General features: G+C 41.1%; 2 protein-coding genes and 1 long non-coding RNA gene across 9 annotated transcripts; 1 reads left to right on the plus strand and 2 right to left on the minus strand.

Annotated features, from left to right (window-relative positions):
* The first annotated feature begins 625 nt into the window (after positions 1 to 625).
* On the plus strand, positions 626 to 20,981 carry LOC128892110 (E3 ubiquitin-protein ligase HUWE1-like). 7 transcript variants are annotated; one of them, XM_054152272.1, is made up of 45 exons: positions 626 to 1,432; positions 2,766 to 2,846; positions 3,270 to 3,488; positions 3,613 to 3,852; positions 3,941 to 4,003; positions 4,091 to 4,312; positions 4,423 to 4,694; positions 4,775 to 5,051; positions 5,137 to 5,781; positions 5,850 to 6,119; positions 6,207 to 6,716; positions 6,804 to 7,247; positions 7,563 to 7,676; positions 7,807 to 7,941; positions 8,029 to 8,315; positions 8,394 to 8,628; positions 8,716 to 8,838; positions 8,915 to 11,841; positions 12,141 to 12,282; positions 12,513 to 12,618; positions 12,698 to 12,985; positions 13,095 to 13,224; positions 13,317 to 13,458; positions 13,532 to 13,658; positions 13,734 to 13,883; positions 13,983 to 14,384; positions 14,496 to 14,715; positions 14,821 to 15,049; positions 15,133 to 15,313; positions 15,413 to 15,782; positions 15,861 to 16,037; positions 16,120 to 16,735; positions 16,841 to 17,010; positions 17,078 to 17,259; positions 17,351 to 17,410; positions 17,502 to 17,594; positions 17,678 to 17,799; positions 17,923 to 18,157; positions 18,249 to 18,524; positions 18,623 to 18,811; positions 18,892 to 19,079; positions 19,161 to 19,294; positions 19,389 to 19,554; positions 19,638 to 19,828; positions 20,011 to 20,981. In XM_054152272.1, exons 2-45 carry the CDS (start codon positions 2,802 to 2,804, stop codon positions 20,111 to 20,113), a joined length of 12,417 nt encoding a protein of 4,138 aa, XP_054008247.1. In that variant the 5' UTR covers positions 626 to 1,432; positions 2,766 to 2,801; the 3' UTR covers positions 20,114 to 20,981. The 7 variants fall into 7 exon arrangements, with proteins under 7 accessions (XP_054008247.1, XP_054008263.1, XP_054008212.1 ...); XM_054152288.1 differs by having other exon boundaries at positions 14,511 to 14,715; XM_054152237.1 differs by having other exon boundaries at positions 13,983 to 14,715.
* On the minus strand, positions 13,008 to 13,634 carry LOC128892180 (uncharacterized). The gene is made up of 2 exons (XR_008461022.1): positions 13,514 to 13,634; positions 13,008 to 13,208 (listed from the first exon to the last, which is right to left on the minus strand). It is a non-coding gene; the product is annotated as an uncharacterized LOC128892180 (long non-coding RNA).
* A 1,107-nt stretch (positions 20,982 to 22,088) lies between the features above and the next one.
* On the minus strand, positions 22,089 to 24,475 carry LOC128892156 (protein Rae1). Its single transcript, XM_054152330.1, has 7 exons — positions 24,386 to 24,475; positions 23,847 to 24,171; positions 23,610 to 23,783; positions 23,463 to 23,534; positions 23,112 to 23,393; positions 22,835 to 23,029; positions 22,089 to 22,409 (listed from the first exon to the last, which is right to left on the minus strand). Exons 2-7 carry the CDS (start codon positions 24,102 to 24,104, stop codon positions 22,323 to 22,325), a joined length of 1,068 nt encoding a protein of 355 aa, XP_054008305.1. The 5' UTR covers positions 24,105 to 24,171; positions 24,386 to 24,475; the 3' UTR covers positions 22,089 to 22,322.
* Between the last annotated feature and the right edge of the window lie 112 nt (positions 24,476 to 24,587).

The following is a 24,587-nucleotide window of genomic DNA, read 5'->3' on the forward strand; positions in this document are numbered from 1 at the left end:
GATATTGATATGTTATATGTGTGCGTATTATCATATATGTATTATTATATATATAATATATATGATATATGTATATGATATGTATATATATATATATATATATACACATATATATACATATGCATACATACATACATACATATATACATATATACAAAACTATAATATATAGTAGATATATCACAACTTCAAGTTCAGGATTTTGATAATAGTTTTCTAGTGACTTTCTTAGGGAGTTGGATCTCCTTATACAGTCTTCATGATTCTAATATCAACAAAATCACGTCTGTTTAGTAACTAAAATTTCAAATGATATAATTATAGTACCAATTTTAATATTGCAATAGCAATAAAATCAGGTTTGATTAATAATTAAGACTTGATACGATTTTGTTCTAATGCCAATAAAGCCACTTTTATTTAGTGACTAAAACTTGAAACGCCATTCGACCAATGAGATCGTTGTACAATGGAAACTTGGACCGCGGTTGATCGCGAGAGAAGATAGGCGACACGTCGTGAAAAGAGGGACACTAAGGTCCCGTTCTCAAAGCAAATGTTTCGCATCGCACGACCGATTTCCGAAAGCGTTTCGTCGACGCATGTTTCGTCGACGCACATAATGAAGAACAGTCACGGATGGTTACGAGGCGTCCTATCACACGAAGTGTTTCTCGGAAGCGAACGAATCAGAAAAATCAACGGATAGTAGGACACAACGTTCGCCAGACAATTCCTCTATTGCGCAGCAATAGAATGCGAGCGTATCGTTTCAACGAATACCTTGACGAAAGATGCGAAGCGTTTAACAGTGGTTAGCGAAGTGTTCCCTTGTTCCAGTCTTCTTGTCTATAGTGGTATATATGAGTGCGCGTACACAAGCAGCCAGTGCGGTGCACTAGGCGGTGATAAAATCATTTTTCTACGTGCCCTCGAATTGTGTCGTGTTTAGGACGGTGTCGTGCGAAGGTCGTGGACATTTTCGAGATCGTTCGAGAAGCTCGCGCCCCGTAAGCACGTTACGAAAAGGTTAAAACGTAAGGTGGACGATCCTCCTTGGAAAGCCTCGGTAAAATGGCGGTGATCGGTACTCCGATTGGCGCTAAGCGATAGAAGAGGATCGCGTTCCGTTCGCGTTCGCCAAGTTTTGTTTTGATTCAGTTCGAGATATATAATCGCGGAAACCGGTCGATTCGTGTCGCCCCGTCGAATCGTTCGCCCCCTCGGCCCTGTTTTAATCGTTCTGAGAAATTTAAGACTGGCGTCCCGTTAACGGAGATAATAAATCCACTCGAGAGGACGATCAAGGTGGTAAGAACCACCGACGGAACGGTTCCCGACGGCCGCGATGCCGCATCGTTCCGACCTCGAATTTATCGAAAGGCCGAACGACAAGGACGACTCTATCAAATCTTCGTCGGCTTATCTATAGGTGAGTTCTGCCACGAGTGCATCTTCGTCTTTTTTCTCCGCTATTCTCCCCGCGATTATTTTTTCATCGGCCCGTGCCTAGCTCAGAATTGCCATTTTCCTTCCGTATTTACCATTTCCCGTCGAGAATTCCTCGCTGCGCACGGCGCCCCTTTGTTGTTATTTTGTCCTCGAACGGATCCAAGTTAGGTTAGGCCCCTGAAACCGATGACTGTGCATCTTAACGATTCGCTAACGCACACTTCTCCATGAAATGCTCGCGATAATGCATGGCTTTACGCGGAACTTCCACAACTCCGCCAATATGGAGATAATTTACGCGAAATTTTTATGTAACAATTGCCCCCCCGATCCTGTTTCGAGCCATTCGCGTTCAACGTTTCGCCAAATTCCGCATTATAATTAGCTCCTGCTGGTTGGAAAAAGTATTTTATCGATTGCACGAGACTATTTAATACCGACTGTTTCGCGCGGTACTTTGTTAATGTTACTTTGTTAATGTTGAAAATTACCCCTTCCTGATGAAATAATTGATGACTGTTGGTACAAGTTATTTTAAATGTGTATTTAACGTATATTCTTTGAAAATTGCGTATGTTTGTAAGCAAACAATGTTGTGTTGCACGAACAGCTCCAAATTTTCAAGTCATTTTTGTTGGAACGATTCTCATTGATTTGGTATTGATAAAATTTCAAGAGGTAACCGAGCAATTGACTTGAAACTTTACATGCCTTATCAAAATATGTCTACCTGTCTTTAGTATGTAAAATTTAATGTATGAATACTATCATTTTCTTATTTTTTTTTTTTGTAACTAATTGAAGTATTAGTGCTAGCCATTCTTATATGAATTAGAAAAGTATTTTGTTGTTGTTTCTGAGCGAATTTGTTATTATTAGTTTTATCAACATCAACAACACCTATGATTAATACCTATCAGTTATATTTAAATGCAAAAAATAAAACATTCCTTCGAAATGATTCATTTTATTGCTGGATAAACCAAAATCCTGCTTTGATAAAATTAAACTTTTAGAGCTTAACATATTTTTGTGGAACAATTCAGAGACGAAATTTCTAGAAATTTCTAGATTATATGAAAATTTTAAATACTACTCTGTATGTAATTTTGTTAATGTTACTGATACTTATAACACAATATAAATGAAGATCTATATTTAAAATATAAGTGGTATAAGTGGCTCCAAAACTATTTATATGTATGTAAACACATTGTAAATTTAATTGCAAAATAAATTTCAGTTTATAGACTAGTGTTTATTTTTTTTTTGCAAACCTCTCAAGATTTATTATAAGTAAATAATTGTTTCAGATCTTAAATTTGCAAAGGAAGCCATCATCTGCCAAAATGAAAATTGACAGGAGCAGATTGAAAAAGTGCACTTCCGAAGCGGTAAGTACTCTATTATCTGTGTTTTACTTTCTACTTAACAAGTGCTGTATTAAAATATAAAGTATGTAAATTAAATATTGTCTTGGCAAATGTGATTAGCATCGAAAAATGATTTTCTTTCACCCTTCCAATATGTAATTATATCTACTTAAAACATCAATTTTTAATATCCTTGATAAACATCAAGGTAAAGGTATTCTAGAGTTCCCTTAAGAATATCCAGAATGTTCCAGAATGAATCTGAAGTTTAGCTCTGAGTTATGTCTGGGTTATTTTAACGTATAAACACAAACTTCTACTCAAAAACTAAGCCAAAATTATAGGAAAACATTAGAAAAAATCATTTTTCAGTGCACAACTACAATCAATTTCTATTTAATGAAAAATGTTGGCAAGTATCACAGTGGAATTAAATTTTTCCAGCCGCCAGAATGTCAGGCGCTTATAAGCAAGCTATGCTCATGCTCTCATGCAGAATTGCTAGAGGAGCTGAAGCAAATATATGCATGGACCGTTGGCAAATGTGAACTGTTCCATTGGATTGATGTGTTAGATCTTAGCGACAGCATTTTGGAAGAAGCGGCGGCGAGAAGTCCGGATAATCCATGGGAACTAGCCTGTGATCTGCCTCAGAATAGAGAGGTATGAAATTGTTACATAATTTTCTTTTCAATTGTCTTCAAATCTTAATCTTGATCTTTAATAGCGCAATAAAGTATACATCTAAGCGAAGATGATCCTCATCCCACATTATTATTTAATACAGGCAAAAGAACTTCTTCTTTGGGTTCTTCACTTCACAACACTGTTGATTGAACACTCGTTTTCACGGCATTTGTACAACAGTATGGAACATCTGGTGTCATTGTTATCGAGCTGCGATATGAACGTTGTTCTTTGTGTATTAAATCTTCTTTACATGTTTAGTAAACGTAGTAATTTTATTACACGTTTAAACAGTGATAAGAGGCAAGCTTTAATAAATAGGCTTAATCACCTAGCAGAGGTGAGTGTTATTAAATAATAATTAAGAATTATATTTCATATGTTTTTTAAACAAAGATTGCGATTCATAATTATTCCTCGTATTTTAGAGCTGGGGTGGTAAAGAAAACGGTTTTGGTTTGGCGGAGTGTTGTAAAGAATACCCAGATGAGGTAATAGAAATTTCCTGAAACAAATCTTATTCAAAGAATTTATGTCGTACGAAATTTAATAATACTTGGATTTTTTCATTTCTCCAGCCACTTCCAGCGAGTGCCACGACGTTGCATTTCGAATTTTACGCAGAGAATACCAACGCGCCGGATGCATCAGACGCCGCATCGAATTCTGGTACAAAGAAACTTGGACAGACGAACTTCGTAACATGTATACACATAGAAAATGTGGATAAATTTGGTAAAACACCGGCACAAATAATGAACGATCTATTGAAAGTCTACAATGTACCCCAAGATCGACAGGTAAAAATATGAGAACAATAACGTGAAAACCCTTCGCTCGCGAAAATGAAAATGAACAAAAATGATGTAATGTTAACAAATAAATAAATAGGATTGAAATTTCTTTCCAGATGGCGCTATTCACACACATAAGACTGGCACACAGTTTTTCCGACTATCGAAGACGTCTGCAGTGCGTTCAAGCTCGGCTGCAAGCATTATCGGTACTTGTATATAGTAACGCGCTCCAAGAAAATGCACATAGTTTACTGCATGCTGGACTTTTAGAAGAATTAGTCGAACTATTGGAACTTCCACACGCACATCTCGTTGAAATGCGTGCAGCAGCACTGCGGACTCTTACTAGCATCATTCATTTAGATCGTAATCCACATTTTCCCAAGTGAGTAAAAGTTTAATACAACGACGATTTTCGCGTGTTGCTTCGCTGAAACAAGAAACAAATTTAAATTTTATTTTCAGGAAACCTGGTTCAAGGTTAAACATGATAATCGACGTCACAGGAGCCAGATCGTATCACGGATTTTTTCCTGTATCGATTCGCACGTGTATCTCGCAGTTAATTTCACCTCCAACCGATGGGAAACCTTTTCCATTACCGCTTGCCACAGCATTGTTCAGCTTTCTTTACCATCTCGCTAGCTACGAAGCCGGAGGCGAAGCTCTCATCAGCTGTGGAATGATGGAAAGCTTGCTAAAAATTATGAACTGGCCTGGGACCGAGCTAGAACACATAACGGTGAGTAGACATTTTTTAGAACATACTCCTATTATTTTCTTTTCACCTTGATAACCAATACGCGTTATTCTTTTTTGCATCGCAGTTTGGAACAAGGGCAGTCCGCGTAATAGACTTAATAACGAACATAGACATGCAAGCGTTTCAAGCTCACAATGGCCTAGCGTGCTTCATTAATCGCATCGACATGGAAGTGAACGTTTGCAAAAAGGAGCAGCCGTTCGAGATAGAACCGTTTCTTTATCAAGACAACCCGCAGTCGTCTCGCGAAAGATCCATAGAGAGGGACGACGATTCCGCAGCTTCGCGACGTTTAACCGAGCCGTACGACGAGCGCGAGGAATCGTCCAATCCGATGGAATTCTCGGAAGACGAAAATATGAGCTCGAAGGCGGAGGACAAGAGTGAACAAATACAGGATTATTCTGCCGTAAAAACTGGAAAAACTTGTCTGCCGCAGCGTGCCGCGCTTTTAAAATCAATGTTAAATTTTGTAAAGAAAACTATACAAGATCCGGCTTTTTCTGACAGCATTAGACACGTTATGGAGGGCACTTTACCCTCGTCTCTGAAGCACATTATAAGTAATTCAGAGTATTACGGGCCTTCACTCTTTCTGCTCGCCACGGACGTTGTCACGGTATACGTTTTCCAAGAGCCGTCGTTGTTGTCGTCTCTGCAGGATAATGGATTGACTGATATCGTGTTACATGCTTTACTTATTAAAGAAGTAAGTGAATCAGTTCTAACGTAGACTGCGTAAGCAGAGCAAGATTTAATTTATATTTTTCTTTACAGGTTCCTGCCACTAGAGAAGTTCTAGGATCATTACCCAACGTGTTCAGCGCCCTGTGTTTAAATCAGCGCGGATTAGAGTCGTTCGTGAAACGACGTCCGTTCGGGCGTTTGTTCAAAGTGCTCTTGTCGCCGGTCTATCTATCCGCGATGAGACGACGTCGAAGCGCGGAAGCTTTGGGCGATACGGCGACGAACCTAGGGAATGCGATGGATGAGTTGATGAGGCATCAACCGAGCTTGAAAGTTGACGCGATCGGCGCTATCATAAAAGTACGATTTTGTTAAGCGGCGTTATTTAAATTCCAGTTTACGGATTTATTAGCTCTGTAAATGAAAATCTTTTTTCTTTCTACACAGTTACTAGAGAAGCTCTGCGTCCTGGGTTGCGATCCTCGGTACATATGCCTGCGAGCCACGAGTAAATCCGACAATTCGCCATCGAATTCGGCGTCTGGAAGTCGTCAGTCTGGGGGACAATCCGTCGGAGTCGGAGTCGGTGACTCTGGGGGCGGTGGAGGCGGCGGAGGCGGAAGCAGTAGCGACGAAGAAGAGGAGGATGAGGAAGAAGCCAGCACGAGCTCTCATCCTCAGCGCGAGGAACAACCTTCGCCATCCTCCGCGCAACCTGGCCCACCTCCTCAGCCCAGAGAAAAGACTCCGATAGCTCTGGTGGAATACATACACAACGTCATGAAATTCGTCGACGCTATTCTCAGTAACAATTCCACCGACGATCATTGCAGAGAATTCGTTGCCCAAAAAGGTCTCGTGCCGTTGCTATCCATCCTAGGGCTACCGAATCTTCCAGTAGACTATCCAGTCGCGCAAGCTGCTCAAGCTGTAGCCTCAGTTTGTAAAAGTATCTTGGTAAGCATCTTCGATATATTCGTCAAGGTCTCGCTATCGATTTCTCTTTAAACTAAAATTAAAACAACGAACGTTTGTTGATTTCAGAATCTTGCGCACGAACCCTTGGTCCTTAAAACCGGCTTGTCCCAGCTAAACGAAGTCTTGAACCTGTTGAAGCCGCTCCACAGTCACATGGAGACGCCAGGAGGTTCCGTTTTGTTACACGAACTCGCGTCCGCTCCGAATTTGGAGACAGCTTTCACGAGCGACACAGCGACACCTTTGCTCCATGCTATGAACGCTGCCCACGGATACGTGGTGATGTTTGTTCACGTGTGCCGAACCAGTCAAAGCGAAGTCAGGAATCTATCTATGAATCACTGGGGTTCGGAGCTTGGCTTGGCTGTTCTGAAAGGTCTCTCCGAGCTGTACATGTCCTTGGTTTGGGAGAGCACGCTGCTGTTGGCGCTCTGCAGCGAAGACACTATTCCCGCTGGCTGTGACTTTGGAAAAGAGGACATGGATAAATTGGTCCCACCTGAATTGAAGGTACGTCCGCTTGTAAAACGTAAACCTAAAGTTAATTTAATTCCGTACCCTAAATCTTTATACGTTCTATCGAATACACCAATTATTTTTATTTTTTTTTTTTATTTTTTTTTTCATTTTATTTTTTTTTAAATATATATTCATATAGTTTTGGTTCTCATTCACTGTAGTTAGATAATACGACTTAACTCTAGAACACCACGCTTCGTTTCCATTCGACCCTAGCGTGACATTCTAGGTTTAAGAAGTAGTAAACTTTAGTTTCTAATAAGTTCTAAACGATTTATGACGTAATGTTTCAAATTAATGAACTAGAACGATGGCGAAACTTCTGGCTGGTCAGGTGGTGTATCCTCAGATATGGGAAGTAATGGAATGACTACAGCCATGGAAGCCTTGAGTACAGATCCACCACCTGTACCCATGGAGGTACAAAAATTATAAATTTTAACAATTAGTCGAGTATAAAGAACAAAGTAGAGAGACATGACTTAAGTAGATAGAACGAAACTTTCGACTTCGCCGAAGTGCATTTTTATCGAAACGTTGATCCTCGTAGGTGGACGATAAACCAAACGTTGGTACAGGAAGAGCGTCTCCGAGTTCTCATCAGCTCAAGTATATTAAACCATTGCTGGGTGCCTCGTCGAGACTGGGAAGAGCACTAGCAGAATTGTTTGGTCTACTTGTGAAGGTACTTGAAATATTTCTATATCGCATTCTATTAAAATCGTTCGAGGCTGCGCGCGTATTTCTAATTCTTTAATTTAAACCTGTTCAGCTTTGCATGGGTTCTCCAGTCAGACAACGCAGGGGACAGTACATGCCTCCAACGCCAACTCTTCCTTCGCAAGCAGCTAGAAGCGTAGCAACAGCATTAAATTGTTTATTAACACGCGGATTGACCTGGGATATACTACCTCCGTCACCGATACCCAAGTTCAAATTGACTTTCTTGATATGCTCTGTAGGTTTCACGTCTCCCATGCTATTCGATGAAAAGAGGCATCCGTATCACTTGATGCTTCAAAAGTTTGTCAAGCTGGGCGGACAAAATGAATTTTTTAAGTAAGTTTTCGATAATTAACGAGATGCTCGTACAAAGATGAAACAAACTCTACAATTTTATGCACGTACAATTTTTAGCACTTTCCATTGGGCTTTGTCTGGAGGCGGACAGTTTCCATTATCGGAAGGATTAGAGCATCCGAACTTGCCCGATGGCACTGGAGAATTCTTAGACGCGTGGCTCATGCTTTTGGAGAAAATGGTGAATCCCAAAGCTATCCTGGACTCGCCTCACGTAGTTTCTACAAAATGTACGGGAATATACAAGGTGTACGAATTCGATCCAATAAAATACCTCACTGATATTCACAAGGTTTGTACGGAGCAAAGTCTCGTATTTAGCGATAAACAAATTTCTAATATAATTAACATATTCCTTTGTATCCCATTAATATTATAGAAAGCCTTCGAGGCAGTGATGCTAATGTGGGGTAAGAAACCATTGAAGAACTACGGAGCTCGTATGACGGAATCAATTTTATCCATCTTACGACACATTCTGCGAGGCGAGAAAATCATCAAGGTACGTCAACATAACCTAACTCGTTAGAATTTTCAAAGAGAATAAAAATCTAAAAAGTAGTGATACGTGTTACCAGGAACGCGCAGAAAAGAAGGAAGAGAATACCGAAGGAGCGAATACCAGCAGCACCAGCGGTGGTACTAGTGGAATTGGAAGGACTGGAACGATAACTGATCGCAGAGAAGAACCAGAAGCGGATCTGTTGAACTTGGAACACCTCAGACAACTGATGGATATGGGTTTCAATAGAGCAGACTGCATAGAAGCTTTGCTTCATACGTTGTCGGTTGAGCAAGCTACGGATTATCTTCTCACTAATCCCGCTACATTGCGCAGATCAGATGTCCCCGCGGGCGATGCAAGTGGACAGGGTCTGATAATGGACTTGGAATTGGTCGACGACGATCAAATAATGCACGCGATAGCGATGTCGCTCGGAGAAGCGGAAACGCGAAAGGTTTCTGGCCCGGAAGAACCTACTCGCGAGATCACTCTAACAGAAAGCATAGATGAATTTACAAATAGCGCTTTAAGTCAGTGTTTGAACTTGTTAGACCTCATGCCTGACACCGTGTATAGAATCTGCGATTTATTGGTTACCATTACTAAGAGGAACGGAGACGAATGGCGCACTAATATGTTGCTACAGCTCATGAATGAGATCGGCAGTCTGGTAGATTATTTAATCGACATCACTCAGAGCCCGTATCCGACCGCAGGTGCGCGATTAGTAGAATGCGAGGAAGCCAACAAGTTCGCTGGACGCATCTACCTTTTCACATTGTTTTTCGAGGGAACGTTCAAAGAAATGCAAGTGCCCTGCGCTCTGATGGTCCAAGAATTGGACATGTTCGACTTGTTCGTACGATTGTTAGTAGCGAGCGAAGGGCCGCTCACGGCGAATAAAAACAAACCCATTAAAGATAACAATAAAAATTCGACCCCGACTACGAACACTCCGAAATGGCTGGCGCCTTTATTGTTGCTTATAGATCGATTGGAAAAAGTAGCGATATTTACTAAGAGGCAATTACTGATGCACAGGGTAACGAGACATCAGTGGAAGTGGTTTGACATAAGCTCAGGAAAGTGGACGTTGTATTCCCCGGTAAATAATCAAATAATCAACGACGCGTATTGGGCTGGCGAATCCAGCACAAGAATCACGTGCGGCAGGCGAAGATATCTCATCAACTTTTCTTCCATGACACAAGTGAACGAGGAAAGCGACAATAGAAGACCCATCACGATGGATTTCAAATATTACCGAACCGAAGATGGCGGATTCGGTCCCGAATGGAAGATGGACACGGACGAGAGCGAAACAGAGGAGGGTCGAAACACGTTCGAGCACGGATTGAATCCTCACCAAGCTCCGGACATCATCCGCACCTGTGTGAAATTGTTAGCCATCCCAGTGGACCGAGACGCCCTGCACGCCTTGATGAAGGTTTGCCTTCGACTCACGAGGCACTACGAGAAGGCAAAGATATTTGCTCGCGAGGGCGGCGTGAAGCTTCTCCTGGAAATGACACAGGCGAGTAGCTTCATAGGATGCGTCCCTCTGAGTACTCTGTTGATACGTCACACCTTGGAGGAGCCGCGTACTCTTCGACTGGCCATGGAAAAGGTCATTCGGACTCGTACCCAGGGCAACATTCCCCCGACGTACAAAGAGATCCTATTCATGACGCGTCAAATCAGCAGCGCCGTTTGTCGTAGCCCTGAGGTCTATCAAGAGGTCTGCAAGAACATCTTGAGAGTCGACGTCAATTTACTGAGAAGAGAGGACGCTGATAATAGATTGATCGTAAGGGCTCTGCATCCACGGCATTCTCCGGCTCTGCCAATGGTGGAAGATGTCTCCGTGTCGGTTGTTCGCGACCTACTGAACGCTCTTATCAAACCCATGCCAATTCTTCCCGACGATACTACAGCTACACCCACGGGTAGTCCAGAAAAGAAGACTACTCACTCCAGTTCTACCGTGGCAACAACGTCCACCCGTCGAGACGTTCTGAGGAACAACGCCACAACGACGAACGATCCCCTCGACGACGACGACCAAGTCTCCCACATAATACCACTGAAGATTTACCCAGACATCGGCACCAACGGCAAGGTCGAGCCAGAAGAAGCTAAGAAACCGTTGCTGGCAAAGTCTGCTATACTGAAGATTCTAGCGGAAGCTGTTCGTTCTTACGGCGCGGTGGCGTGCTTGATCACGGATCACGTGTATCGGGCAGGTCAGAGCGAGATGGTGACCGAAGATACGACAGCTCTCGCCTTTCTTTTGGACAAACTCTTGCCAATGTTGCCAGAGAATTCCAGCGATAGACAATGCAGCAGCATGGCCAGGATGTTAATTGCTGCGATTGCTTCTTGCAACCACTCCTCGGACGCCCAGACGACTCTGGTCACCGAGGTGAAGGCTGCTCTAACGAGAACCCTGACGCTCCCAGAAAGCTCTGAGAAACACGCCCAGCTTCAACTGTTGATCGGATTGATCTCCACGATGATCGATAGCTGCCCTCCACCGAACCCAACTCACCAATTGAGGGCCTCTTTGAAGACTCATCAGTACAACAACGTTAACTACATCGTCAGGCTCATGTTGAGAAAGGGAATAATCACGGATCTAGCGAAGATTCCCCATAGCTTGGATCTATCGAGCCCAAACATGGCTGGTACCATCAACGCTGCTTTAAAGCCGCTTGAGACACTGTCGAGAACCATAAACCAACCCATGCCGGGCACCGTGAGCAATCAATTCTCGAAACCAAAAAGCAGGACCGTCCAGGAAGAGCCTATCGGGGAACAGACGGGTACCACGACGTCCGAAGCGACTCATGCCGTCGGAGAGGAAGTAAACGAGGACGCGGAGAACACCGAACACGATATATCCGTCACTGCTGAGAGCCTCGAGCCTACTTCCGAGAGCCAAGTGCACGAAGAAGGGGACGAAGCTGCTCTGGAAGAGATCATGGATCAACTTCTGGAAAGGTAACCATATGTAAATGATGTCAGTTACACTTGGTCCAGCAAGGTGAATTTTGTGGTAAAGAAAAAACCAAGTGATACAAAGTAATGTTTCGTTTTGTTTACCTGAGCCTTTACCCTTGCTGGACGATATATGAATAGAAAGTTATAAATATTTCTCGCTCTTGAAACACAGTACACCTTTTAAATATTTTGGAATATCTTAGAAAAACTAGTAAAATTTTATTATTGAGAATTTATAGTTGTATAAATAATACCATCATTTTTGGGGCGTATAAGCTACTGTACTTATAATCAAGTAGTGTACTGTTTTCCAGGGACGGGTCCGCCGTGGCGGAGGAGCAGTCCTCTAGGCCTCACAGACCAATGGATATCGACGACGAGAGTCTCGCTATACACGACGGGGAAGCTGATTTCGACCCGACACGAGACACCACAGTAAGAGTAACATCGCTTTCTTTTCAACTTCTTTCGATTATCCGTAAAAAACTTTGCTTTTAAAAAGATAATGTCCACACGTACAAACTATCGTTCAAGCAAATACAGTAACTGGTTCACATTCGACAGTTTTTCTTGTTGTCGACGGAACATTATGTTAAAATGTAAAGCAAGGTGGTTTTGAAACCGTTGGATCCTTGTACGTTTAGAATACAATGCAATGTCGTACTTTCTAGGAGGATCTGATGAGCTCCGACTCGGACTCCGACAGTAATCCATCCGACGACAACGAAGACGAAGTACAGGACGACGAAGATGAAGAAGAAGAAGAAGAGGACGATGGTAATCTAATAATAATTAATTAAATCCCCGTCGACTGTAATATTTCAGAGAATATTAAAAATGAGTGAATATGTATTAGGGGAAGAAAATGAAGAGGAAGAGGAGGAGGAAGAAGATGGATCGTCTAATTACGAAGAGGATGGAATAGAATTTTACGAGGACGTCGGAGAGAATAGCGTTTTCAGAATGTTCCCATCGACTGAACGCGACGGTAGCAACGTTGTCATGATTCAACACAGTATCGACAATCAGGACAACGTGAATTCGTCCACTCCTGTTACACCGCGACCTAGTATTCCTTGGAGTACAACGTTTCCTCTACCTCTGGGACTTTTCGAAGAACCTCCCTCAGTCTCCGAAGCCAATGGTAAATGCGAACATGAGATTACAGGAACTCATAGCATACATATCTATTTATTTACAAAATTGTAAGTACCTCTCGAAGTAAATGTTTATAGACGTGTATTCTTTTTCAGGTATTAACCCGCATCCGTTGCTAATACCATCTCCTAGTACAAGGGCCCAGAGAGCCATGCGACAACGAAGGTATCAGTATCTTCATTTAACGAACCCACGAAATCCGAATCCACCTGTAATATTGCAAAGGTAAATTAATTCGAAATACAATAAAAATAACAAAGTATTTAACTCAAGTATCGTAGCCGTACGAATTGTAATTGTTCTATTTATACTTTCAGACTCTTAGGCCCAGCCGCGCAAGCGCTTCCCTTGTCCGCGAGTCAAGTTCTGGCCTCGAGTTTCAGAGACACGCGTGTTGTCGTAATGGACAACGGGCTTGGTATACTCACTAATCAAGAAGAGGAACAAATAGACTTTGTGGTTAGTAATATTTATATCGTTAATAAATATTAAAAGATATTTAATAAGTATTTACGGTAACATTTTCTTTCAGGATCAATCTGGCTATCTTTTCGGGCCCAGTCTTGCAGCCACGTTGAACAATATTCCAACCGCGTTGCATTGGTGGATCGAGGAGAGTAAATTGTTAGACGGAGACTCTCAGCCAGATTGTTGCGTTGGTAAATATTTGGCGTCGCTAAAAAATATCGATTCTTAAACATAACCTCTTAACATTTTTCAACTTTGTGTTATAGGCGTTGTACATAAACTAATCCCTTATCTGGAGATACGCAGAAACGCTGTCCTAGCGGAGCGAAAGGAGAGACGTAAGAAGCAACACAGTTCCGAGAAGAAAGATGAGAAAGATGGCAAAGAGGAAAAAGATCACCTAAATAACACGGAATGTACGTTAATGATTTATTTGAATTTGATTTAAGAACTATCCAACTCTGAAAATCCTCCATGTAGTACGTGTTTAAAATATAATTATTTTTAACGATCAGCTGGTTCTTCTGCCGTGATACCCATGGAAGAGCAAAGGTCAACAGCGTCAACATCTCAGAGAGAAGACGCGAATAATCTCGTCACCGGATTCGAAACGTCCGTCGAAACAACTCGGCAAGAACGCACCCCAGACGAGGACATAATCGACGTAACGGGTGAAATGGAGGTGACGGTTCAAGAGGACGAGGAAAGACCTCCGCCGCCTCCACCACCCGAGGAACAATCGTCGGAACCCAGGGATCCCCAAATAAGTACTCTGGAGATAGCGGAAACGCGCAGAATAAGACCAACGGATCGCGTCGCTGAAGGATCCAACGCCAACGAAGCGTCTAGTCGATCCATCGTCAACGAGGCGTCTAGTCGATCCAACTCGTCAATAGTGGTTGATTTTAGTCAAGAAGGTAACGAAGATTTGTCGAGAGAAAGTGGTGACTCGTCTGAATGGATCAGAATGCTTTTAGCCAATGACAGTCAGTCGAACGTTGAACGAAACGCAAATGTTCTTAATCAAGATCCCACCACTTCAGCGTCAGAAAACATTAACCCAGAAACGACAGAACCGCAGCAGCAACAACAGCCCCAGCAACCGGAGCAACCGCAACCGTCGCAACAGCAGCAGCAACAACAGCAACAGCAGCCTCAGGAACAACAATTACCCGATGGCGTGGATCCGTCATTCTTGGCTGCACTACCTGAAGACATGCGCGATGAGGTTATAGCCGAACAGCTCAGGTACCCGTCATGTCTAACATTTATCATTTGTATTTAACAAATAACGAATCAAAGCTTAAATTTCGCGAATGAAAATAAATTGAACATTGTTCAAAATTGTTGCAGACTTCAACGAATTCGGCAACGAGCTCAGGCAACCGTGGTCGAAGAATTAGCAGGACCGGTCGAGGTTAATCCAGAATTTTTAGCTGCTCTGCCACCAGCGATCCAAGAGGAAGTTCTCGCTCAGCAACGTCTTGAACAACAACGGCACGCTGCTGCATCCGCCAATCCGGAAGATCCCGTCGACGCGGCTGCTTTCTTCCAGAATTTACAGCCTTCTCTTCGACAAGCAGTTAATACATTAACATATGCAAAACAATGAAGTTATTCTTAATGTATTTTCTCGATATTTATCTGGTCGTTTACTGTACCCAGATTTTGACCGACATAGAGGAATCGCAAATATCCGTTCTTCCGCCCGACTTAGCCCAAGAAGCTCAGAACCTCAGGAGGGAGTGGGAAGCTCGAAATCGACACATGATGCAGGAAAGATTTCTTAACCACGTTAGCCAGGAGCACGCAACCTTGTCCAGCATATTAAGGAGCACCGGTGGAGGTAAACGACCGTCTTGATCCGTTGATTGAATTTTTAACGAAACAACAAATGAAAAATGGACAAAGTTTAATTCGTACTTTTTCGCGTGATATTTAACAGGTAGAACTGGCGCCACGCGTTATTCGATCCACGCGGTTGCGCAAAGAGGCCAGTGGAGTCCGTGGAACGTACGTGGCGATTCTAGCATAACGCATCAGGGAGCAGGCTTGCGACTCAGGGGCAGACAATTGCTGGACCATGAGTCCATGGCCTGTCTACTGGTATTACTGTTTGTTGATGAACCAAAAATTAATACGTTAAGGCTTCATAGAGTTATCAGGAATCTTTGCTATCACGGTAGCACAAGGGAGTGGGTAGTTAAAGCCTTACTAAGTATCATGGAAAGAAGTAACGACGAGAATAAAGATATCGCCGCGGATTTCGGCGGAAAATTCAAAAGGAAAAGCTTGATGTCCACGATGGACTACCAGTAAGACATTTTTCTCAAAGCAGGCTGTATCGACCTCGGAACAATTTCTCTAAATTGCGCTTATGTTTCTTCCTCCAGTATCCCCAATATCTTCGACCAAAGAAACAACGCACAATCATGGATAAACATTAGCATCGACGCCGCGCTTGGATGTAGAGCGAACGTCTTTCAAATCGTCAGACACGGTGTGAAAAAGTCGGCGAGACAAGGCAGCAGTATCGCCATTCATCCCCAAGCCGCGCCCACGGTGTGCAGGTGAGTCGATGAAGTCTATTATTAAAAATTGAAAGTTTTCATTCGCCATGATTATAATCATTTGAATATTTATACCTTGCAGGCACACGTTGGATTTGTTGATATCACTGGCGAAAGGTTTCCCCGGATACTTCGTGCCGCTCAAGTCCAAGGAGGCGGAGGAAAAGGAAGGAAACAAAGAGAAGGATTCGAGTAACAAAGAAGAGCCTGGTTCGAAGAACAAATCCGCCTCGAAGCCTGGTAAAAGCGATCAGCCAGACTTCTGGGATATGCTCTTGAAACTAGACTCGTGCGCGTCGAAGAAAGGAAAGTCGGTGGCTAGGACGCATTCGAATTCGAACCTAGGAAACGAGCCGGAGTGCAGTACGACCACTTTCGAGGCCTCTGCATTCGGTCAATTGATCTCTATGCTGAACTGGACGGTCATCAAGCGCAGCAGTCAGTTGACGGATAAACTGTTGAGACTGCTGTCGCTGATCTCGATTGGACTGACAGAAGTGAATCCATATCGCAGGCAGGAAGGAAATAAGAACAAGAAGACGGACGTGAACAAGGAACAGAGTGTCGCCGCGCCCGAGGAACACCTCAGATTGGCTGTACAAGTGCTAACCAGCAAGAGCTGTTCGGAGGAGGGACTCGAGGATGCAACTGCTCTGCTGCTTAACCTGTCCCATTGTCCTGATCCCACTAGGCAACTGGTAACGTCGTTAAGCCTAATCGAATACAAATAAATCAAAATATTAATACAAATCGAAATAATATCGATACAAATAACTATGGTATATTTCTTGGAATATTTTCAGATATTAAAACTATTAATGGAAGGTGCCATGGAACTGGCTAATATGGTTTGCGAGCATATAAATGATCTAATGATGGAATTGAAAGTTCTGAATCACGAAATAAGAAGGACTTACATCGACGAGCAACCTTCGACCAGTACCGGGGGTTCGCGTGGAATTCTCATGGATAGGTATGTACGATGTTAATTACTATTATCGTACAAGATATTTACTCATTAATTAATTGATCGAATATAGGTTTACAAATGAAAACGTAATAGTCACTGCACCGAGCAAGGTCAAAGCTGGAAGTGACCTTCAGCTACCATCAATGGCTGCCCTTGTTAGCAAAACTTCTAGTCAGGCATTCTTCTTAAGAATACTTAAAGTGATTGTACAGATAAGGGAAGCTGTACGTTTAGCGAACACTAAGAAAACAAGTACGTCAATTTATTATTTTCTTGCACCAAGGCTCCCGAAAGCGTCGAATTAAAAATACATCATTGAATTTTTTTTATATGTCGTTTACAGCCAATCAAACCACAGAAGGTACCGGAGATGCTGCTAGCACGACTCAAGCTCCAGAAGCAGGTAACTTAACAAACTTAATATTTACGAACACAAAACTGGTCCAAACTGCAACGAATCGGTGATTAATAAGATTTAAATGTATTTTTAAAAGGTGACGAAAATGCCGACGCTGACGTGCCTATGGATACAACGCAAGCGAACTCGTCTCAGTCTGAAAATGCGAAACCAAGTACCACATCTAATGGTAAGTAATAAATGATAGCTTTATCATGACGCTATAACTAATCAGTGAGAATACACAAGATTTATAACGTTCACTTCTTACAGCTGAAGAAAAGCTGCCGTTATTGAGTGAAAGTTTAGTCCTGGATCATTTGTGGGAAACACTCAGCGCTTGTCTATTGGAATTGGAATACACTCCCGACCATCACGCTGTTTTAGTTTTGCAGGTAAAGTATATTCTAAATTCTGAAATTCCTAGCAAGCAGTACATTTTCATTCTGTCAAACAATTTAACGAACTAAAACGACGGAATAATAAATCAAATAACACGTTTTATATATGAAATTCAGCCTGCGGTGGAGGCGTTTTTCCTGGTACACTCGTCGCTGAGTACCTCTCGCGAGCGTCAGATGAGTACAAACGCGGAAACGCGCGAGGTTGTTCCCGACTTGGCGCCAGTCTCGCCAATTTATTCAGACAACGAAGGCACATCTCAGTCGGAAACTACCAACACATCCTGGGACATGACTCCGCCGCCTCAGAAGACGCTACCACCGGACCAACTCAAGTTCCTCAAATTTGCTGGTACGATATCGATTCCTGTCGCGATAAGATGCTGATTTAATAAACGCCCACCGTACTTAAAACCGTTCCAATGGATATGTTTCCCTTATAGAAACGCACAGAACCGTTCTAAACCAAATTCTTCGTCAAACAACCACGCATCTCGCGAACGGACCATTCTCTGTGTTGGTGGATCACACGAGAGTCCTCGATTTCGACGTGAAAAGACGGTACTTCCGCGCGGAACTGGAACGAATGGACGAAGGTATACGCAGAGAAGAATTGGCTGTGCACGTTCGCAGAAGTCACGTCTTCGAGGATTCCTTCAGAGAACTCCACAGACGAAACGCGGACGAGTGGAAGAATCGATTTTACATCGTCTTCGAAGGTACAGAATCCATGAAAATATAAATATTAAAACAAATAAGTAAATTCAATTCAAAGGTAGATATAATTGAATTAATGTTGTGTGTTATTAATTGCCAGGCGAGGAAGGTCAGGATGCCGGTGGATTGCTCAGAGAGTGGTACGTCATCATTTCCAGAGAAATCTTCAATCCCATGTACGCTCTGTTCACCGTGAGCCCTGGTGATCGAGTAACATACATGATAAACTCCTCTTCGCATTGTAATCCCAACCACTTGTGTTATTACAAGTTCGTCGGTCGAGTTATCGGTGAGTTCTCTTCTGGATTGTAGCTAGGAGAAAGCCAGACGATATATGAAACTGTCTAACGTTGACGATCACTTCCACAGCTAAAGCAATCTACGACAACAAGCTCCTGGAATGTTACTTCACTCGTAGTTTTTATAAACACATTTTGGGAATACTGGTGAAACACACGGACATGGAGAGCGAAGATTATAGTTTTTACAAGGGGCTCGTGTATCTCACGGAACACAATATCGCTGATCTTGGATACGAATTGACCTTCTCAACGGAGGTGAGTTCCATTCTTCGTGTATTTACTCATCTAAAATCTAACATATATATATATATTATTTGTATTAACACTAATGTTTAGGTGAACGAATTCGGTGTAAATGATGTACGCGATTTAATACCAAACGGACGCAACATCATCGTCACCGAAGAAACGAAGTTAGAGTACATCCGGCTTGTCTGTCAGATGAAAATGACCGGAGCAATTCGTAAACAGTAAGTTCGCCGCTTTATCATCCGTACAGGCGATTGAAAGTATCTATAAAATTATAAACTACTTATTAAAATTGTATTCTATTTTTCTTTGTAGATTGAACGCGTTCCTAGAAGGTTTTTACGACATAATTCCAAAACGACTGATCTCCATATTCAACGAGCAGGAACTGGAACTGTTAATTAGTGGATTACCTAATGTAGATATCGAAGATCTTAAAGCCAATACCGAGTATCATAAGTATAGCGCAACTTCTTTACAAGTAAGTGCATCATACTTTAAAAATAAAGTATATAAATATATGTATGAAAAGATATAATGGTGAAATGTTGGTACGATTTATAGATTCAGTGGTTCTGGCGCGCGCTGCGAGGTTTCGATCAGGCAGACAGAGCTAAATTTTTACAATTTGTCACTGGAACTTCGAAGGTGCCCTTGCAGGGTTTCGCCGCCCTGGAGGGAATGAATGGTGTACAAAAGTTTCAAATTCACCGCGAGGACAGATCGACAGACAGGCTTCCGTCAGCTCACACATGGTAAGTTCCTCAATGAATAAATTAAGATAATGGCGTATCCGCCATTTTGTATCTTTTATATCACTTCTATATCATATTCATATTTAGCTACTTTAATTTGCTTTATTGCATGCAATTTCCATGCAAATGGAATTTTTACATTTGTCACAATTAACTTTTTAATCGACTATTTTTTTCTTTAGTTTTAATCAACTGGATCTACCCGTGTACGAAACGTACGACAAGCTTCGCATGAATTTACTGAAAGCTATCCACGAGTGTAGCGAAGGTTTCGGTTTCGCTTAAATTCTAGCAGAGTCGAGCGAACCTTGCGTGACATTTTGTATGGGGTGAATCGAAGAGCGAAGGGTGTGAAGCGGGAAAAAAACAATGGAGAGAAGGAAGAATCGAGAGAGGGAGTAAAAATATAGAAAAGTTGCTAAAGAATTGTAAAAGTACCGTGAGAACGTATCGATCTTCGCTCAAGATCTAGTATATAAATGTTTACTCCGCTATATACATATTAAAACTAAAAAGGCGTATGTATATACGTATAATTAACAATGTAATTACCGATGATTCGTCGCTAGAGTTTATTTTGTTGAATGATCTTAAAGAGAGAGAGAGAGAGAGAGATGCAGAGAGCTTAACGATAATTCCCGACCGAAAGGAAAACTTAATCGGACACTTTAGTTAAGGACCTTTACGATTAAGGTTAACTGATAAGGTACTCGGTGTAATTCATCGTTAAGAGAAAGCTGCGGGCTGAAGTAAATGTAATATAAATTGCGACTTGGTAGCCAGGAGCTCTCTTGATTAAAGGTTTTCGAGAGAAGAGATAATCGAATAGGTTTTTGCCAGAACGAACGAGGGCAAAGGAGGAACACACACACACAAAAAAAAAAAGAAGAATAAGCGACGGAAGTGTGCCTGGTAATCTGAATACGTGTTTATTTCCTTATATGCGTGAAAGAAAGAGATTGCAAGGAGCTAGAATACGTGAGCACTTGTGCGTGTGTGGCAAGCGCGCATGTGTGTGCATGGGTGTGATCAGAATGAAAGAATAATTATTCAAGAAACCGATTAGACACGAGCCTAAATACGAAAAAAAACAAACATTTCATGATGTTATATCCTTACGCCCGCAACAACAACAAAAAAAAACAAGAAATAACGTATGGTTGTACACTATTAGTATTAATAATTATATTATCTAATTCTTAATCGATAGTAATGATCATTAATTAATTAATATCGTTTTAATATTAATCATTCGAGAAATGTGATGTTGAAAAAAGGAAGTCGTGTAACTTTTTTCCTTTTCTTTTTTTTCCTATAGATAACGCGATCACGTCCATTCCTCCCCCCCCCCCCCCCGCGTTCGATCCTCGAACTTTCTTTGGCCAATCTCTGCTACGTCTGCTCTGGGAAAGTAATGAAATTTACGATCGAACATTAATTTTGTAAACACATCGAATGGGACAATATAATACTGTTTTGGAGAGAAAAGCATAGATCCATGTCCCCCCCCCTGGACTCTTCTTCGCGATATCGCTAGGGAATTATTGCTTAGGAATTCGCAGAATAAACTAAATGTTGTATTTCTTATAAATTAATTGCGTTTTTTTTTTATCGCGAATACGACGTATTCGTTACACCTCTTTCAAACGGTTTTTTGAGAAATGTAGGAAAACGACAGGTTTTAACGAATATTAAAACTGTAATCTTGATATCATGGAAGAAATTACTACGAATTTTTTTCAAAGGATATCTTTAAAAAATCATCATCGAAAAAACATTCATTATTTTTCATTCGTTTTTCATTTCAACGAACATCTAGTAACGATAAATAGAATCATTGTTATTTAATGCTATGTCTACGAGAGATTAATTATTTATTTCTTGACGAGCATAGAGTCGAACGTTGCAGACCCAATGGCAGACAGTACTCCCGGAAGCTTGAACGCTAGAAGCTTGAAGCTTGAAAGCTTGAAAGCTTTCTTCGCTAGAAAGTTCGTTAATATCAATATTCGTTTAAAAACAGAAAATTGGAAACTTAATTGTTTACTTCAATAAAAATGAAAAAGCGCTAGATGAAAGGCAATTTGATTTGCGTATTGATTTTGAGATATTTAAAAGAAAGAAAAAAACGAATTTTTACCGGAATTATTTTTTTACATTTTCTACAATCGTGAAAAAAGAACAAGACTTTTCTCGCATGTATATACAAACTTTGTACAATGGGCTTATATGACAAAGTAATAAAAAAAAATACACAAAAGAAAATGTAAACTACAATTGTATTATATATATCAAAACTATTTACAATTTATTATGATGAAGTAGAGTCGAGAAAGCTGCTTCTATAACTAAACGTTAGAAAAGTTATAATTTATTAATGTGAACGTCATATTATCCTGTAATTGTAATTATAAAAAAACTGTATCTCTGAAAAATGCATTAGAGAATTTAAAAAAAAAACATATTCGGTAGATTAGGAAACGCTTCGTCGGTTTTATGATGTAGCCTTAGGTTTTAGTTCTTCGAAACACGGTCTAAGAAATATGGAGTTTTTCTTCGCTGGATTATAATACTCGTGTCCCTGTAACGTTAATAATACTGTAATTAATAATCCCCTCTTTCTTTTCAATGTTGCGTACAACCTTAAACGGAACGTTAATTTAAAAGACCTTGTTGCTATCAGTAACAATGTTTCTTTAGAAACAATAATGCTGTGTACATAAATTAAATTAATTGAGACTTGTAAAGGTTACGAATGGATATTCGTATAAGTTTTAGTTTCCTTCAATCCTTTAATCATGTGACTAAAATATTTCCATTTTAATAAAGGCAAAAATTCTTCATTTCTTGTTCTTGACATTCGGTTGCAATTGTGTAAACAAGCATAAATCATTCGTTTAATAAACGTTTAAATCGTCTTCGTGAGAAAAATATTCATTAAATAAATTAAACGTTTATTAAATGAATAAATTAAAATAGTATGGTAAATAAAAGAAACAATATTACCTTTGACCAATCGTAAGATACGGCATATGCAAATATTTGTCCATTGTGATTAAAGCAGCATCGAGTGATAGGTTGCTCCATGGGATCGGACGATTTTAATTTCGTTCGCGAATCCTTATCCCAGAAACCGAAAGTGCCGTCGCTTCCAACAGTTGCAACAGTGCCATGAACTGGATGAAAGGCAATATCATTCACCTAAAGATAAAAATGTAATTAACCATTGCATTCTTCAACTGTTACAATAACTGGTTTAAAGCTACTTTGTTTTTGTACTAACCGCATAAATATCTTGGTATCCATTAGGCGTTCCATTTACTCTGTGACATTTAAAAGTGAAATTCTCTTTTGTGCTCAAATTTAAATGATGTATCGCCACACGACCCTCCGTACTACCAATTGCAAAACCAGTAGGAACTTTCTTCTTGTCTCTGAAGATTGCAACACATCTATACTGATACTTCAAGTTTAATTCCACAGTTTTGTATTCTCTAGGGCTGCCTTCTAATTGATAAACTATCAGCCCTCTGCCTGCGGTCCCTACCACTGCCATTGGATAATCCTAATCGGATAGAGAAATTATTATTGACTAGAACGTAAAAGATATTAGGATATGAAAGTGTATACTTACAACATCTGCGCAATAACACCTTTCAATTAAATTCAGAGTCATCGCTGCTTTAGGACTCCGCAAATCCCAAAACTGAAAGATGTTTAATAATTATCATTAGAATATGGAAAATATGATAGGTATAGGAATACCTGAGTAGAAACATACTCTTAACGTTTTATCCCAAGAGCCTGTCATAAGGCACGAATACGTGCTCGCTTTGATCCAGTGACAAGTTTTAATAGGTGCATCGTGCGCAGCGACTTGTATACTCTGATTCGAGGCTAAATCCCAACATTTCGCTGTCTTGTCGCAAGATGCCATGAATACTTTTGTTCCATCCTATTGTAGCAATAGAATAAAATAGCTACTCCGATAGAAAAAGGAGAGAATAATGAGACTTACGTCGATCCAACAAACGTCCAAAACTGGAGCTGCCATGGACTGCATGGACTTGGGCACGGTTTTACCAGACTGTTCAACCTCCCAACAACGAACATTGCAATCCCACGAGCCAGCAACGAGGAAATTCTGAGAAATGGACGCTGGACTGAACGCGAGACTGGAGATAGAGTCGTCCGGAGGTGAAACAACCTCAAAATCTTGCATCGGATTAGACGCCGACGTTGTCCCCGTTCTTAACCCTCCGCTTTGATTGAACATATTCGATTACTGTCGCCCCGACAACGTTCGATTGATAGGAAATTAATTCGTCGTTCGTTGAAACGTCCTAAAAGTATAAAACGCGATTATAGAACCATTCGAGCAAACACGCGTTCGCACCTTTTGTTGCGTCAAGAAAAGCAAAATATTGTTTTGGCGGGGGAAGCTAGTAGTATCGTCATCTAGAGGAGGAATGGGAAAGATTGTGTGGAATAACCTAAAAAAGAGATTATCTTATGGTTTGAATGGAGAAATATTCCATAAAAGAGTAGGAAGCTAACATTAGCAATATCAGGAGGAATTAATTTTTAAGGTTACATATCTAAATTTCAACGTATTGTCTATATATAAACACTCAATCAGTTTTATGGACCGAAAAATACTAGCGCATCTAGCGGCGAATCTCGAACTAATTTTGACCAGCTTGTGGGTTCACAAATCGTGCAGGAAACTAACGTTTAGGCTTTTTCAGTGGCGCCATCT

Source organism: Hylaeus anthracinus, unplaced genomic scaffold (assembly GCF_026225885.1).
Source record: "Hylaeus anthracinus isolate JK02 unplaced genomic scaffold, UHH_iyHylAnth1.0_haploid 0, whole genome shotgun sequence".
NCBI lineage: Eukaryota > Metazoa > Arthropoda > Insecta > Hymenoptera > Colletidae > Hylaeus > Hylaeus anthracinus.